The sequence below is a fragment of the Oncorhynchus tshawytscha genome, linkage group LG07 (genome assembly GCF_018296145.1).
Source record: "Oncorhynchus tshawytscha isolate Ot180627B linkage group LG07, Otsh_v2.0, whole genome shotgun sequence".
In the NCBI taxonomy this organism is placed as follows: domain Eukaryota; kingdom Metazoa; phylum Chordata; class Actinopteri; order Salmoniformes; family Salmonidae; genus Oncorhynchus; species Oncorhynchus tshawytscha.
Window position 1 is genome coordinate 1,757,277 of NC_056435.1, and position 15,266 is coordinate 1,772,542.

General features: G+C 53.3%; 1 protein-coding gene across 16 annotated transcripts in view; it reads left to right on the top strand.

The window, feature by feature from the left end:
* The window catches only part of LOC112235584 (tensin), a 249,505-nt gene that overhangs the window by 115,781 nt on the left and 118,458 nt on the right, over positions 1-15,266 (top strand). For all 16 annotated transcript variants that reach the window (XM_042323790.1, XM_042323789.1, XM_042323797.1 and 13 more), the window contains 2 exons: positions 153-267; positions 3,205-3,242. In XM_042323790.1, coding sequence (XP_042179724.1) covers positions 153-267; positions 3,205-3,242 — 153 coding nt within the window. The remainder of the gene's footprint in view (positions 1-152; positions 268-3,204; positions 3,243-15,266) is intronic.

The following is a 15,266-nucleotide window of genomic DNA, read 5'->3' on the forward strand; positions in this document are numbered from 1 at the left end:
AAACACACAAGCCTGTGTATTGATTATATTCATTACAGAAACACTGAAGGCTGTCGATAGAGGCACCATTCGCTTGCTAATTTCATAATGAATTGTTGATCTTATCCAAGTCTTCTCCTCCCTAACCTCTTCCTCTCTCTATCTCCCCTCAGCCTGAGGAGTTGGAGAGTGTCCACACACACAATTTCAAGCTTAAGCCCTTCAAGAAAGTCAAGAGCTGTGATGTATGTCAGCAGGCCATCACCAAGGATGGGCTCATCTGTAAAGGTGAGTGGATGGATGGGAAAGTTGTTGTTTTCACAGGGACACGATTCAGCACAATGGACAGCTTCTGTCTCTCTCTCCCTCTCTCTGCCATGTTTTTGACCACAAGCCATTGGTGCTCCCCCCATACCTCCTCTATCCGTTTATCCTTTTGTCAATTTCTCTCTCCCTCTATCCTCCCTCTTTCTCTCTTTCCCTCTCTCTCCCTCTATCCTCCCTCCTTCTCTCTTTCCCTCTCTCCACCTCTATCCTCCCCCCTTCTCTCTTTCCCTCTCTCCACCTCTATCCTCCCCCTTCTCTCATTCCCTCTCTCTCCCTCTATCCTCCCTCCTTCTCTCTTTCCCTCTCTCCACCTCTATCCTCCCCCTTCTCTCATTCCCTCTCTCTCCCCTCTAGCCTCCCGTCCTTCTCTCTTTCCCTCTCTCTCCCTCTATCCTCCCTCTTTCTCTCATTCCCTCTCTCTCCCTCTATCCTCCCTCCTTCTCTCATTCCCTCTCTCTCCCTCTATCCTCCCTCCTTCTCTCTTTCCCTCTCTCCACCTCTATCCTCCCCCTTCTCTCATTCCCTCTCTCTCCCTCTATCCTCCCTCCTTCTCTCTTTCCCTCTCTCCACCTCTATCCTCCCCCTTCTCTCATTCCCTCTCTCTCCCTCTAGCCTCCCGTCCTTCTCTCTTTCCCTCTCTCCACCTCTATCCTCCCCCTTCTCTCATTCCCTCTCTCCACCTCTATCCTCCCCCTTCTCTCATTCCCTCTCTCTCCCTCTAGCCTCCCGTCCTTCTCTCTTTCCCTCTCTCCACCTCTATCCTCCCCCTTCTCTCATTCCCTCTCTCCACCTCTATCCTCCCCCTTCTCTCATTCCCTCTCTCTCCCTCTAGCCTCCCGTCCTTCTCTCTTTCCCTCTCTCCACCTCTATCCTCCCCCCTTCTCTCATTCCCTCTCTCTCCCTCTAGCCTCCCGTCCTTCTCTCTTTCCCTCTCTCTCCCTCTATCCTCCCTCTTTCTCTCTTTCCCTCTCTCACCCTCTATCCTCCCCTCCTTCTCTCTCTCCCTCTCGCTCACTCTATCCTCCCCCTCTCTGTTTCTCTCTCTCTCTGTTATGAAAAGCTACCTCTTCACACAGAGAGCAGTTGACAAACCTCCGTCCAGTAAGCCCAGAAGCAGTCGGGGGGAGTCTGGTCTGGGCTCAGTTTGAGGGCTTTGGCAGAGGCTTTGCTGTTAAAATTAGCCTGCTGCTGCTGCTGCATTAGCCCAGATAAGAGAGGGAGAAAGAAAGAGGGAGAGATTGGTTGGTGTAGAGAGGGGGAGAGGGGATGAGAGAGAGAGAGAATGAGAGAGAGCGAAAGAGAGAGATTAGGAAATTATGCTGCGACAAATATTGTATATTATGATCTTTGCTGGTAACATCCTCTGGATCTTTCTAAGCTGTCAGAGCTGCCAGTGTTTCCAAACAAAAGGCTAGAGTCACATGATCCTCTGAGCAATATGCAGCCTCTTCCTGTTGCCGTCTGTGGTTGCCAGGAAGTGTTGCTATGGCCCCTCACAATGGGAGCCATCCTCCACTGATGCAGGGTGGCGTGTGGCCAGAGACAGAGAGACATGCGCACACACGCAAGTGCGTCCGCGCACACACGCACGCACGCACACACACACACACACACACACACACACACACACACACACACACACACACACACACACACACACACACACACACACACACACACACACACACACACACACACACACACGAGACAAGTAAGGATGAATGTTTATGTTTTCTCCAGATAGAATTGAACTAGATAAACAGTCAAACCCCCATTAAGTATACTGCTGCAATATAGCAAAGCATTTCTGCCCAGCGTCTAAATATGACTAGCGCCATCTGTTGGCCGTAAAGAGTCTGTGTTTAATATTCCTAAAATAAGCCTGTGTGTTTGCTTTACACTGTCAGGTTCAATGTGCAATGTAGTCCTTAGGATTTCATTATAGCCTTGTCAGCAGTAGATTACTATATCCTGGCTTGGTGATGAGTACCTGGGAACACACACACACACACACACACACACACACACACACACACACACACACACACACACACACACACACACACACACTGCATGCATGCACACACACACGCAGGCACACACACAGACACACACTCCACCTGGGGACCACCTGAGCTGGTGGTAGGAAGCAGGTGTGTGGGGTCAAAGGTCCCCACATGGCCACATCACTTCACAGCATGGCCTCTGTCACCCCCTGCCCACACACACTGCTCAGAGAGGACACACACGCGTGCTTGCAGCCTTACGCACATACATTAACCATCAACTATGTATCAAGTAAATATAATGACCTGCAATCATACTTGTACAATCTTAAACAACAACCGACATGTGTATGACATTGTTGCACCTAACAAAATGTACTAATTGATCATGTTTATAAGCAGTTTATAGGCAGAATAGTGGGACTGTGATGTTGACTGTATCCTGCCACATGGGGGCAGCACAGAGGTGTTTAACAGCCCAGGGAAGGTTGCCAGGTCTGACCCCTGTAGCTCCTCTTAACTCCATCTCTCCTATCAAAGCCCTGCTCTCCTAACAAGGTAAAGAGCTGGCCTTTTCCCACCCAATATGGCAGTCATCTGAGGCTAATGCAGCCTCACCTAATGCAGCCTCACAGGAGTGTGTTTATATCTGTGTGTGTGTGTGTGTGTGTGTGTGTGTGTGTGTGTGTGTGTGTGTGTGTGTGTGTGTGTGTGTGTGTGTGTGCGTGTGTGTGTGTGTGTGCGTGTGCGTGCGTGTGTTTGGTTATTCAGAACAGTTCCAAGAGGTAGCAGCGTCTGAGAAAAAGCCAAGTCCTCAGGTCAGAGAGAATAGAATAGTATCTGGTACAACATGTGACCTTAAACTAACTCTGTGTATTCTGCTGTCTTTCAGTGTGCAAGCTGGGCATCCATAAGAAGTGTGAGGTGAAGGTAAGGAAGCCATGGAATCCTTTCTGTTTTACTATCCTTGGGCTCCAGAGGAGAGTCAGAGGGGTGGCATTTTGGCAGAGACAAACAAATGGAACCAAAAAGGAAATGTTGTGTTTGTTAGGAGACATCAGTCCTCTCAGAGAGGCAGCTGTGCCTGTTTCACCCTGGCAGCTGGACACACGCACGCACACAGATACACACTCACTCGTACACGCACGCACACAGATACACACTCACTCGTACACGCACGCACACAGATACACACTCACTCGTACACGCACGTACACAGATACACACTCACTCGTACACGCACGTACACAGATACACACTCACTCGTACACGCACGTACACATATACACACTCACTCGTACACGCACGCACACAGATACACTCTCACTCGTACACGCACGGACACAGATACACACTCACTCGTACACGCACGCACACAGATACACACTCACTCGTACACGCACGCACACAGATACACACTCACTGTACACGCACGCACACAGATACACACTCACTCGTACACGCACGCACACAGATACACACTCACTCGTACACGCACGTACACAGATACACACTCACTCGTACACGCACGCACACAGATACACACTCACTCGTACACGCACGCACACAGATACACACTCACATTTCAGTACACACACGCACGCACACAGATACACACTCACTCGTACGCACGCACGCACACAGATACACACTCACTCGTACACGCACGCACACAGATACACACTCACTCGTACACGCACGCACACAGATACACACTCACTCGTACACGCACGTACACAGATACACACTCACTCGTACACGCACGCACACAGATACACACTCACTCGACACAGATACACGCGCGTACACAGATTCACACTCACTCGTACACGCACGCACACAGATACACACTCACTGTACACGCACGCACACAGATACACACTCACTCGTACACGCACGCACACAGATACACACTCACTCGTACACGCACGCACACAGATACACACTCACTCGTACACGCACGTACACAGATACACACTCACTTGTACAAGCACGTACACAGATACACACTCACTCGTACACGCACGCACACAGATACACACTCACGTACACGCACGCACACAGATACACACTCACTCGTACACGCACGCACACAGATACACACTCACTCGTACACGCACGCACACAGATACACACTCACTCAGATACACGCACGCACACAGATACACACTCACTCGTACAAGCACGCACACAGATACACACTCACTCGTACAAGCACGCACACAGATACACACTCACTCGTACACGCACGTACACAGATACACACTCACTCAGTACACGCACGCACACAGATACACACTCACTCGTACACGCACGCACACAGATACACACTGACTCGTACACGCACGTACACAGATACACACTCACTCGTACACGCACGTACACAGATTCACACTCACTCGTACACGCACGCACACAGATACACACTCACTCGTACACGCACGCACACAGATACACACTCACTCGTACACGCACGCACACAGATACACACTCACTCGTACACGCACGTACACAGATACACACTCACTCGTACACGCACGCACACAGATACACACTCACTCGTACACGCACGCACACAGATACACACTCACTCGCACACGCAGTGGATGAGAGTACCAAGCTTGTTGGACCATCTAATGCCACCTCCGTAACCCACTGTCCTCCCCCCCCTCACCCCGTACCCCCTGTCCTCCCTCCCCCTCACCTCCATACCCCCCCGTCCTCCCTCCCCCTCACCTCCGTACCCCCCGTGCCCTCACCTCCGTACCCCCCGTCCCTCACCTCCGTACCCCCCGTCCCTCACCTCTGTACCCCCTGTCCTCCACCTCCGTGCCCCCTGTCCTCCCCCTCCGTACCCCCTGTCCTCCCTCCCCCTCACCTCCGTGCCCCTCGTCCTCCCTCCCCTCACCTCCGTGCCCCTCGTCCTCCCTCCCCTCACCTCCGTGCCCCCTGTCCTCCCTCACCTCCGTACCCCCCTGTCCTCCACCTCCGTACCCCCTGTCCTCACTCCCCCTCACCTCCATACCCCCCTGTCCTCCCTCCCCTTCACCTCCGCCCCCTGTCCTCCTCGCCCTCACCTCCGTACCTCCTGTCCTCCCTCCCCCTCACCTCCGTACCCCCGTCCACCCTCCCCTTCACCTCCGTATCCCTGTCCTCCCTCCCCCTCACCTCCGTACCCCCTGTCCTCCCTCCCCTTCACCTCCGTGCCCCTTGTCCTCCCTCCCCTTCACCTCCGTGCCCCTTGTCCTCCCTCCCCTTCACCTCCGTACCCCCTGTCCTCCCTCCCCTTCACCTCCGTACCCCTTGTCCTTCCTCCCCCTCACCTCCGTACTCCCCTGTCCTCCACCTCCGTACCCCCTGTCCTCCCTCCCCCTCACCTCCGTACCCCTTGTCCTTCCTCCCCTTCACCTCCGTACCCCCTGTCCTCCCTCGCCCTCACCTCCGTACCCCCTGTCCTCCCTCCCCTCACCTCCGTGCCCCTTGTCCTCCCTCCCCTTCACCTCCGTACCCCTTGTCCTTCCTCCCCTTCACCTCCGTACCCCCTGTCCTCCTCGCCCTCACCTCCGTACCCCCTGTCCTCCCTCCCCTCACCTCCGTACCCCTTGTCCTTCCTCCCCCTCACCTCCGTGCTCCCATGTCCTCCACCTCCGTACCCCCTGTCCTCCCTCCCCTTCACCTCCGTGCCCCTTGTCCTCCCTCCCCTTCACCTCCGTGCCCCTTGTCCTCCCTCCCCTTCACCTCCGTACCCCCTGTCCTCCCTCCCCTTCACCTCCGTGCCCCTTGTCCTTCCTCCCCCTCACCTCCGTACTCCCCTGTCCTCCACCTCCGTACCCCCTGTCCTCCCTCCCCTCACCTCCGTACCCCTTGTCCTTCCTCCCCTTCACCTCCGTACCCCCTGTCCTCCCTCGCCCTCACCTCCGTGCCCCCTGTCCTCCCTCCCCTCACCTCCGTACCCCCTGTCCTCCCTCACCTCCCTCCCCCCCTGTCCTCCACCTCCGTCACCCCCTGTCCTCCTCCCCCTCACCTCCATACCCCCTGTCCTCCCTCCCCTTCACCTCCTGTCCCCCCTGTCCTCCCTCCGCCCTCACCTCCGTACCTCCTGTCCTCCCTCCCCCTCACCTCCGTCCTCCCTCCCCCCGTCCTCCCTCCCCTTCACCTCCGTATCCCCCTGTCCTCCCTCCCCTTCACCTCCGTACCCCTTGTCCTTCCTCCCCTCACCTCCGTACTCCCCTGTCCTCCACCTCCGTCCCCCCTGTCCTCCCTCCCCTCACCTCCGTGCCCCTTGTCCTCCCTCCCCTCACCTCTGTACCCCCTGTCCTCCCTCCCCTTCACCTCCGTACCCCCTGTCCTCCACCTCCGTACCCCCTGTCCTTCCTCCCTTCACCTCCGTACCCCCTGTCCTCCCTCCCCCTCACCTCCGTACCCCCTGTCCTTCCTCCCTTTCACCTCCGTGCCCCCCTGTCCTTCCTCCCCCTCACCTCCGTACCCCCTGTCCTTCCTCCCCTTCACCTCCGTACCCCCTGTCCTTCCTCCCCTTCACCTCCACCCCTTGTCCTCCCTCCCCATCACCTCTGTACCCCCTGTCCTCCCTCCCTCCCCCCTCACCTCCGTGCCCCCTGTCCTCCCTCCCCCTCACCTCCATACCCCCTGTCCTCCCTCCCCTCACCTCCGTACCCCCCGTCCTCCACCTCCGTACCCCCTGTCCTCCACCTCTGTACCCCTGTCCTCCACCTCCGTACCCCCTGTCCTCCCTCCCCTCACCTCCGTGCCCCCGTCCTCCCTCCCCTTCACCTCTGTACCCCCTGTCCTCCCTCCCCTTCACCTCCGTGCCCCCTGTCCTCCACCTCCGTACCCCCTGTCCTTCCTCCCCTTCACCTCCGTACCCCCCTGTCCTCCACCTCCGTACCCCCTGTCCTCCCTCCCCTTCACCTCTGTACCCCCTGTCCTCCACCTCCGTACCCCCTGTCCTCCCTCCCCCTCACCTCCGTACCCCCCCGTCCTCCCTCCCCTTCACCTCTGTACCCCCTGTCCTCCCTCCCCTTCACCTCCGTGCCCCCTGTCCTCCACCTCCGTACCCCCTGTCCTCCACCTCCATACCCCCCTGTCCTTCCTCCCCTTCACCTCCGTACCCCCTGTCCTCCACCTCCGTGCCCCCTGTCCTCCCTCCCCTTCACCTCTGTACCCCCTGTCCTCCACCTCCGTACCCCCTGTCCTCCCTCCCCCTCACCTCCGTATTGCCCCCGTCCTCCCTCCCTTCACCTCTGTACCCCCTGTCCTTCCTCCCCTTCACCTCCGTGCCCCCTGTCCTCCCTCCCCTCACCTCCGTACCCCCTGTCCTTCCTCCCCCTCACCTCCATACCCCCTGTCCTCCCTCCCCTCACCTCCATACCCCCCTGTCCTCCCTCCCCCTCACCTCCGTACCCCCCCGTCCTCCACCTCCGTACCCCCTGTCCTCCACCTCTGTACCCCCTGTCCTCCACCTCCGTACCCCCTGTCCTCCCTCCCCCTCACCTCCGTGTCCCCCCCGTCCTCCCTCCCCTTCACCTCTGTACCCCCTGTCCTCCCTCCCCTCCCCTTCACCTCCGTACCCCCTGTCCTCCACCTCCGTACCCCCTGTCCTTCCTCCCCTTCACCTCCGTACCCCCTGTCCTCCCTCCCCCTCACCTCCGTACCCCCTGTCCTCCCTCCCCCTCACCTCCGTACCCCCTGTCCTCCCTCCCCTCACCTCTGTACCCCCTGTCCTTCCTCCCCTTCACCTCCGTGCCCCCTGTCCTCCCTCCCCTCCCTCTGTACCCCCATGTCCTCCCTCCCCCTCACCTCTGTACCCCCTGTCCTCCCTCCCTCCCTCTCACCTCCGTACCCCCTGTCCTTCCTCCCCTTCACCTCCGTACCCCCTGTCCTCCCTCCCCCTCACCTCTGTACCCCCTGTCCTTCCTCCCCTTCACCTCCGTACACCCTGTCCTCCCTCCCCTCACCTCTGTACCCCCTGTCCTCCCTCCCTCCCTCTCACCTCCGTACCCCCTGTCCTTCCTCCCCTTCACCTCCGTACCCCCTGTCCTCCCTCCCCTCACCTCCGTACCCCCTGTCCTCCCTCCCCTCACCTCTGTACCCCCTGTCCTTCCTCCCCCTCACCTCTGTACCCCCTGTCCTTCCTCCCCTCCACCTCCGTACCCCCTGTCCTCCCTCCCCTCACCTCTGTACCCCTGTCCTTCCTCCCCTCCACCTCCGTACCCCCTGTCCTTCCTCCCCTCACCTCTGTACCCCCTGTCCTTCCTCCCCTCCACCTCACCTCTGTACCCCCTGTCCTTCCTCCCCCTCACCTCTGTACCCCCTGTCCTTCCTCCCCTCCACCTCCGTACCCCCTGTCCTCCCTCCCCTCACCTCTGTACCCCCTGTCCTTCCTCCCCTCCACCTCCGTACCCCCTGTCCTTCCTCCCCCTCACCTCTGTACCCCCTGTCCTTCCTCCCCCCTCCACCTCACCTCTGTACCCCCTGTCCTCCCTCCCCTCACCTCTGTACCCCCTGTCCTTCCTCCCTCCACCTCCGTACCCCCTGTCCTCCCTCCCCTCACCTCTGTACCCCCTGTCCTTCCTCCCCTCCACCTCCGTACCCCCTGTCCTCCCTCCCCTCACCTCCGTACCCCCTGTCCTTCCTCCCCCTCACCTCTGTACCCCCTGTCCTTCCTCCCCTCCACCTCCGTACCCCCTGTCCTCCCTCCCCTCACCTCTGTACCCCCTGTCCTTCCTCCCTCCACCTCCGTACCCCCTGTCCTTCCTCCCCCTCACCTCTGTACCCCCTGTCCTTCCTCCCCTCCACCTCCGTACCCCCTGTCCTCCCTCCCCCTCACCTCTGTACCCCCTGTCCTTCCTCCCCTTCACCTCCGTACACCCTGTCCTCCCCTCCCTCACCTCCGTCCTTCCTTACCTCCTGTTAACGAGAGGTTGCGACACACACAAGGGTTCCCACTCCTATGGGGGTAGGTCACCAGGGAGTGATTGGGTCGCCCCTGTTCAACCCCCCCATCGCCCAAATCTCCCTTCAGAAACTATACCACAAATGAACCAGTCTGTTTATTTATCGAAGGGTTACTACAGAAACCAGAGTTTTGTATTCCCCAAACATCCTGAAGAAAATGAGATATTGAGTCAAAGAGAGAAGGACAACGGTCAGTGAAACCTGGAATCATTTTTTTTTTTTTACCTTAAGAACAAATTCTTATTTTCAATGACGGCCTAGGAACAGTGGGTAAACTGCCTGTTCAGGGGCAGAACAACAGATTTGTACCTTGTCAGCTCGGGGATTTAACTTGTAACCTTTCGGTTACTAGTCCAACACTCTAACCACTAGACTACCCTGTCCGTATGTTCTACGGAGGAATTCAAGGTTTTGTTTGTGAAAACAAACTCACAATGTGTTAATCGTCCTAATTACAGGTTGGGACTAATGATCCCTGTGTAGGACCTCTGCATACACTCTTAGAAAAACAGCCGATATCTAGAATCAATAAAGGTTCTTCGGCTGTCCCCATAGGAGAACACTTTGAAGACACAGATCTGGGATCTGCGTACCCTCCTCATGATCATAACCTTAACAATTAGAAGGGACAATTTAAAACTGAGCTTAGACCAGTGCTCTGCATAGTCGTTATCTTTACAGCAAGTTGCTTGCTTGCCGAACTGAACTATGTATCCTGTAGAGGCTGCAGTGAGAGACTCACAGGCGAAGGTTGGCTGGCTGGTAATGTTAGGTTAATAGGTAACATTGAGATGACTTTGTCCCTGAAGAAAATAGCCATACTATATCACAGTAAGAGGAAAGAGAGAGAACGTGAGAGAGAGAAACAGTGTGTGAGAGAGAGAGAGACAAGAATAGTGAGAGGGAGAGAGAGAGAGAGAGAGAGAGAAAGAGAGAGAGAGAAAGAGAGAAAGAGAGAAAGAGAGAGAGATAGAGAGCAAAAGAGAGCGAAAGAAAGAACTAGACAGAGAGAGAGAGCAAAAGAGAGAGAAAGAGAGAACTAGAGAGAGAGAGAGAGCAAGAGAGAAATAGAGAGCGAGAGAGAGAGAGAGAGAGAGAGAGAGCAAAGAGAGAAATAGAGAGAGAGAGAGAAAGAGAGAGAGAGCAGAAGAGAGAGAAACAAGGGTGAGAGTGAGAAGGAGAGAAGAAGAGAGGAGGAAAGACAAATGGAGAGAGAAAAAAGGAGATAAAGATAGACTGTTTAAAAGAGAGATGCTGAAATCAGTAGAGTCCTTTAGCTAACTAACCGGAGCCAAACAGATTCTAATCATAGCTCTTGGAAAGAACTGAGTGTTTGAGCACGGTGGATTTCATCAACAATTACAGTCCCTTGGACAGACTTTATCCCTTTAATTCTGTTACTGCCCTTATCCCTGTGTTGGCTTAGCTAAGGCAAAACATTTATGTTAGCTTAATCCGCTGAAATGACCGCTAGATGAAAATAAATGAAACACAATGTTGTGTTGGCGCGCTCATCGTCTCAGACCATAAACCACGGAAAAGCAAATAGCCTTAATGCAAACATGACTGTGGACTAAGGCCGATGGCCATGCTTTCTTTAGCTGACTCGGTGTTGACCTTGTACTGTAAACATGTCATACGAGGCTTTCTGTGATCAGGAAGACTTGGGGAGTGCTTATGCTAATCTTCAGCATTACTTCTATCTTGATGTATACACACAGTGTCCCGAGACTACGGCTTTCATTTACATTCTCTCCTCATTTCACAACAATGTTACCTCGCTCTGATTTCACAACATTGCTGTAACATCTCTGCAACATTCCTCTAACTTTGAACGGAAATAGAAAAGCAATGAGGAGCTGCTGCATGTCCCTCAGTTTAAGAGAGATGTACCAGAACACAACATCTGAACATTCCACAGACATAACCCAGTAGATACCCTCTAGCTACAGTCCTGACAGGCAGACAGGGGCTAATCGCCATCCTATACCCGCATAGTTATAACTTGGATTAATATGTTTTCCTTTGCCTTTAAACACAAACCAACCGACTGTCTGTCCATTGATCTATGTTGTTGAAACCGCAAAGGCGCTCGCTCTGGTTTCGGTCGTAGTGACTCGTTCCTGCCCGTTCATGTTTTGGGGGTGAGGGCTGTGTTGTTCTGCTGCTATAGACAGAGGAACTGTAGTGACCCTTCGGTGTTTGTTATGGTTGTCGATGTGTAGGTGTTTGGTCTGGATTGTGTTATGTTGTGGTCCGGGGGTTTGACAGAGCTGGAGATGAAGCTGAAAGGCTTGGAGACAGTAGCTGTGCACGGCCCCCAAAAGGCGGTCACATCTTGGGGCCTCTCTCCTAGGTTGGCTTTGTGGCCCACAACTTTAAGCCCTGTGAATTCTCATGTGACCCACCAACAAATTCAAAAAACATGTTTCAAGCTGCAACCCATTCCTAAGCTATGAGTTAAGACAGTGGTTCCCAACCAACTAGGACCTCTGGAGGTCTTGGCCTGTCCACAGGGGTACTAGGACCTCTGTGGGTCTTGGCCTGTCCACAGAAGCTACTAGGACCTCTGGAGGTCTTGGCCTGTCCACAGGGGCTACTAGAACCTTTGTGGGTCTTGGCCTGTCCACAGAAGCTACTAAGGACCTCTGGAGGTCTTGGTCTATCCACTGCGGCTACTAGGATTTCTGGGGGTCTTGGCCTATCCACGGCGGCTACTAGGACCTCTGGGGGTCTTGGCCTATCCACTGCGGCTACTCGGACCTCTGGAGGTCTTGGCCTATCCACTGCGGCTACTAGGACCTCTGGAGGTCTTGGCCTATCCACTGCGGCTACTAGGACCTCTGGAGGTCTTGGCCTATCCACTGCGGCTACTAGGACCTCTGGAGGTCTTGGCCTATCCACAGGGGTACTAGGACCTCTGGGGGTCTTGGCCTGTCCACAGGGGTACTAAGACCTCTTGAGGTCTTGGCCTGTCCACAGGGGCTACTAGGACAAAATTCCGGATTCCAAATTGAGCAGCAGCTGCTGAGAAAATGAGCTCCTACAAATATTTCAATTTATATGGCTTTTAGAGTGAAGTACATTGGAAAAAAGCTAAAGAAAACTGCAAGACTGTATTGGAGACAAAACAAGCAACAAACAAAGAAGATAGGCTTTGGAAAAGTAACTATTTTTCATTAAATTGTACAGTTATCTTAGCTAGCTGAATTGTTTACCAGTTGCTAAGCAGTTGCTAGGGACTTTCCTGGAAGAAGCTAGCTAGTTAACATAGAATAACAAAGAATATCTAGTTAACAGAAGAAAAGAAAGACAAAACAAGGACAGGACCCCTACCCCGGTCAACAGCACTGCACCCCCCACAGCAACTCGTCCAAGCCTTCCCCATTTCTCCTTCTCCCAAATCCAGTCAGCTGATGTTCCGAAAGAGCTGCAAAATCTTGACCCCCACAAATCAGCCGGGCTAGATCTGGACCCTTTCTTTCTAAAATTATCTGCCGAAATTGTTGCAACCCCTATTACTAGCCTGTTCAACCTCTCTTTCATGTCGCCTGAGATTCCCAAAGATTGGAAAGCATCTGCGGTCATCCCACTCTTCAAAGGGGGGGACACTCTTGACTCAAACTACTACAGACCTATATCTATCCTACCCTGCCTTTCTAAGGTCTTCGAAAGCCAAGTTAACAAACAGATCACCGACCATTTCGAATCCCACCGTACCTTTTCCGCTATGCAATCTGGTTTCAGAGCTGGTCATGGGTGCACCTCAGCCACGCTCAAGGTTCTAAACGATATCTTAACCGCCATCAATAAGAAACAATACTGTGCAGCCGTATTCATTGACCTGGCCAAGGCTTTCAACTCTGTCAATCATCACATCCTCATCGGCAGACACAACAGCCTTGGTTTCTCAAATTATTGCCTCGCCTGGTTCACCAACTACTTCTCTGAAAGAGTTCAGTGTGTCAAATCTGAGGGCCTGTTGTCCAGGCCTCTGGCAGTCTCTATGGGGGTGCCACAGGGTTCAATTCTTGGGCCGACTCTCTTCTCTGTATACATCAATGAGGTCGCTCTTGCTGCTGGTGAGTCTCTGATCCACCTCTACGCCGACGACACCATTCTGTATACTTCTGGCCCTTCTTTGGACACTGTGTTAACAACCCTCCAGACGAGCTTCAATGCCATACAACTCTCCTTCCGTGGCCTCCAACTGCTTTTAAATACAAGTAAAACTAAATGCATGCTCTTCAACCGATCGCTGCCTGCACCTGCCCACCCGTCCAACATCACTACTCTGGACGGTTCTGACTTAGAATATGTGGACAACTACAAATACCTAGGTGTCTGGTTAGACTGTAAACTCTCCTTCCAGACTCACATCAAACATCTCCAATCCAAAGTTAAATCTAGAATTGGCTTCCTATTTCGCAACAAAGCATCCTTCACTCATGCTGCCAAACATACCCTCGTAAAACTCCATCTTACCAATCCTCGACTTTGGCAATGTCATTTACAAAATAGCCTCCAACACCCTACTCAACAAATTGGATGCAGTCTATCACAGTGCCATCCGTTTTGTCACCAAAGCCCCATATACTACCCACCACTGCGACCTGTATGCTCTCGTTGGCTGGCCCTCGCTTCATACTCATCGCCAAACCCACTGGTTCCAGGTCCTCTACAAGACCCTGCTAGTTAAAGTCCCGCCTTATCTCTGCTCACTGGTCACCATAGCTGCACCCACTCATAGCACGCGTTCCAGCAAGTATATCTCACTTGTCACCCCCAAAGCCAATTCCTCCTTTGGCTGCCTCTCCTTCCAGTTCTCTGCTGCCAATGACTGGAACGAACTACAAAAATCTCTGAAACTGGAAACACTTATCTCCCTAACTAGCTTTAAGCACCAGCTGTCAGAGCAGCTCACAGATCACTGCACCTGTACATAGCCCATCTATAAATAGCCCAAAAAACTATCGCTTCCCCTACTGTATTTATTTATTTTGCTCCTTTGCACCCTAGTATTTCTACTTTGCACACTCATCTACTGTCAAATCTACCATTCCAGTGTTTTAATTGCTGTATGGTATTTACTTCACCACCATGGCCTATTTACTGCCTTTACCTCCCTTCTCACCTCATTTACTCACATCGTATATAGACTTATTTTTCTACTGTATTATTGACTGTATGTTTGTTTTACTCCATGTGTAACTCTGTGTTGCTATATGTGTCGAACTGCTTTGCTTTATCTTGGCCAGGTCGCAGTTGTAAATTATAACTTGTTCTCAACTTGCCTACCTGGTTAAATAAAAATAAAAATAAAATAAAAATAAATAAAAGGACCTCTGGGGGTCTTGGCCTATCCACAGTGCCTACTTGAGAAGACTCATGAGATCGTCAGGTCAGCAAAATTAAATTGGTGCAACAGTAACCGAAAAAGTTTGGGAACCACATAGCTAAGAGAACATGATTTCCGACTACCAGTGGGCCCTGACCCCATCATTTGGGAATAGGAGGCTCTGCTCCAAAGCAGAGAGAGGGGACAGTGACAACAATGTGTCTTCTGTACGGCATGACCTATCATGTTATGTCCACCCAAACACAGCTGGACTGATGTCCTACTAACCTAGCCCTGAGCTGTCTCACAGCTACTAAAACACCAGCCAAACCTCTACACTAACTTAACAGGAAGTAGTGTATTGGCCATGCACGTTACGTAGTATCCTAGTATGGATAGTATTGTGATACAGAAGTCACTGTGGTTGTATGAGTCATGACCAGTCAACAATAGGTTTGATGAACAGTGTGATGGACAGTGTGATGAACAGTGTGATGAACAGTGTGATGGACAGTGTGATGGACAGTGTGATGGACAGAGTGATGGACAGTGTGATGAACAGTGTGATGGACAGTGTGATGGACAGAGTGATGGACAGTGTGATGGACAGTGTGATGGACAGTGTGATGGACAGTGTGATG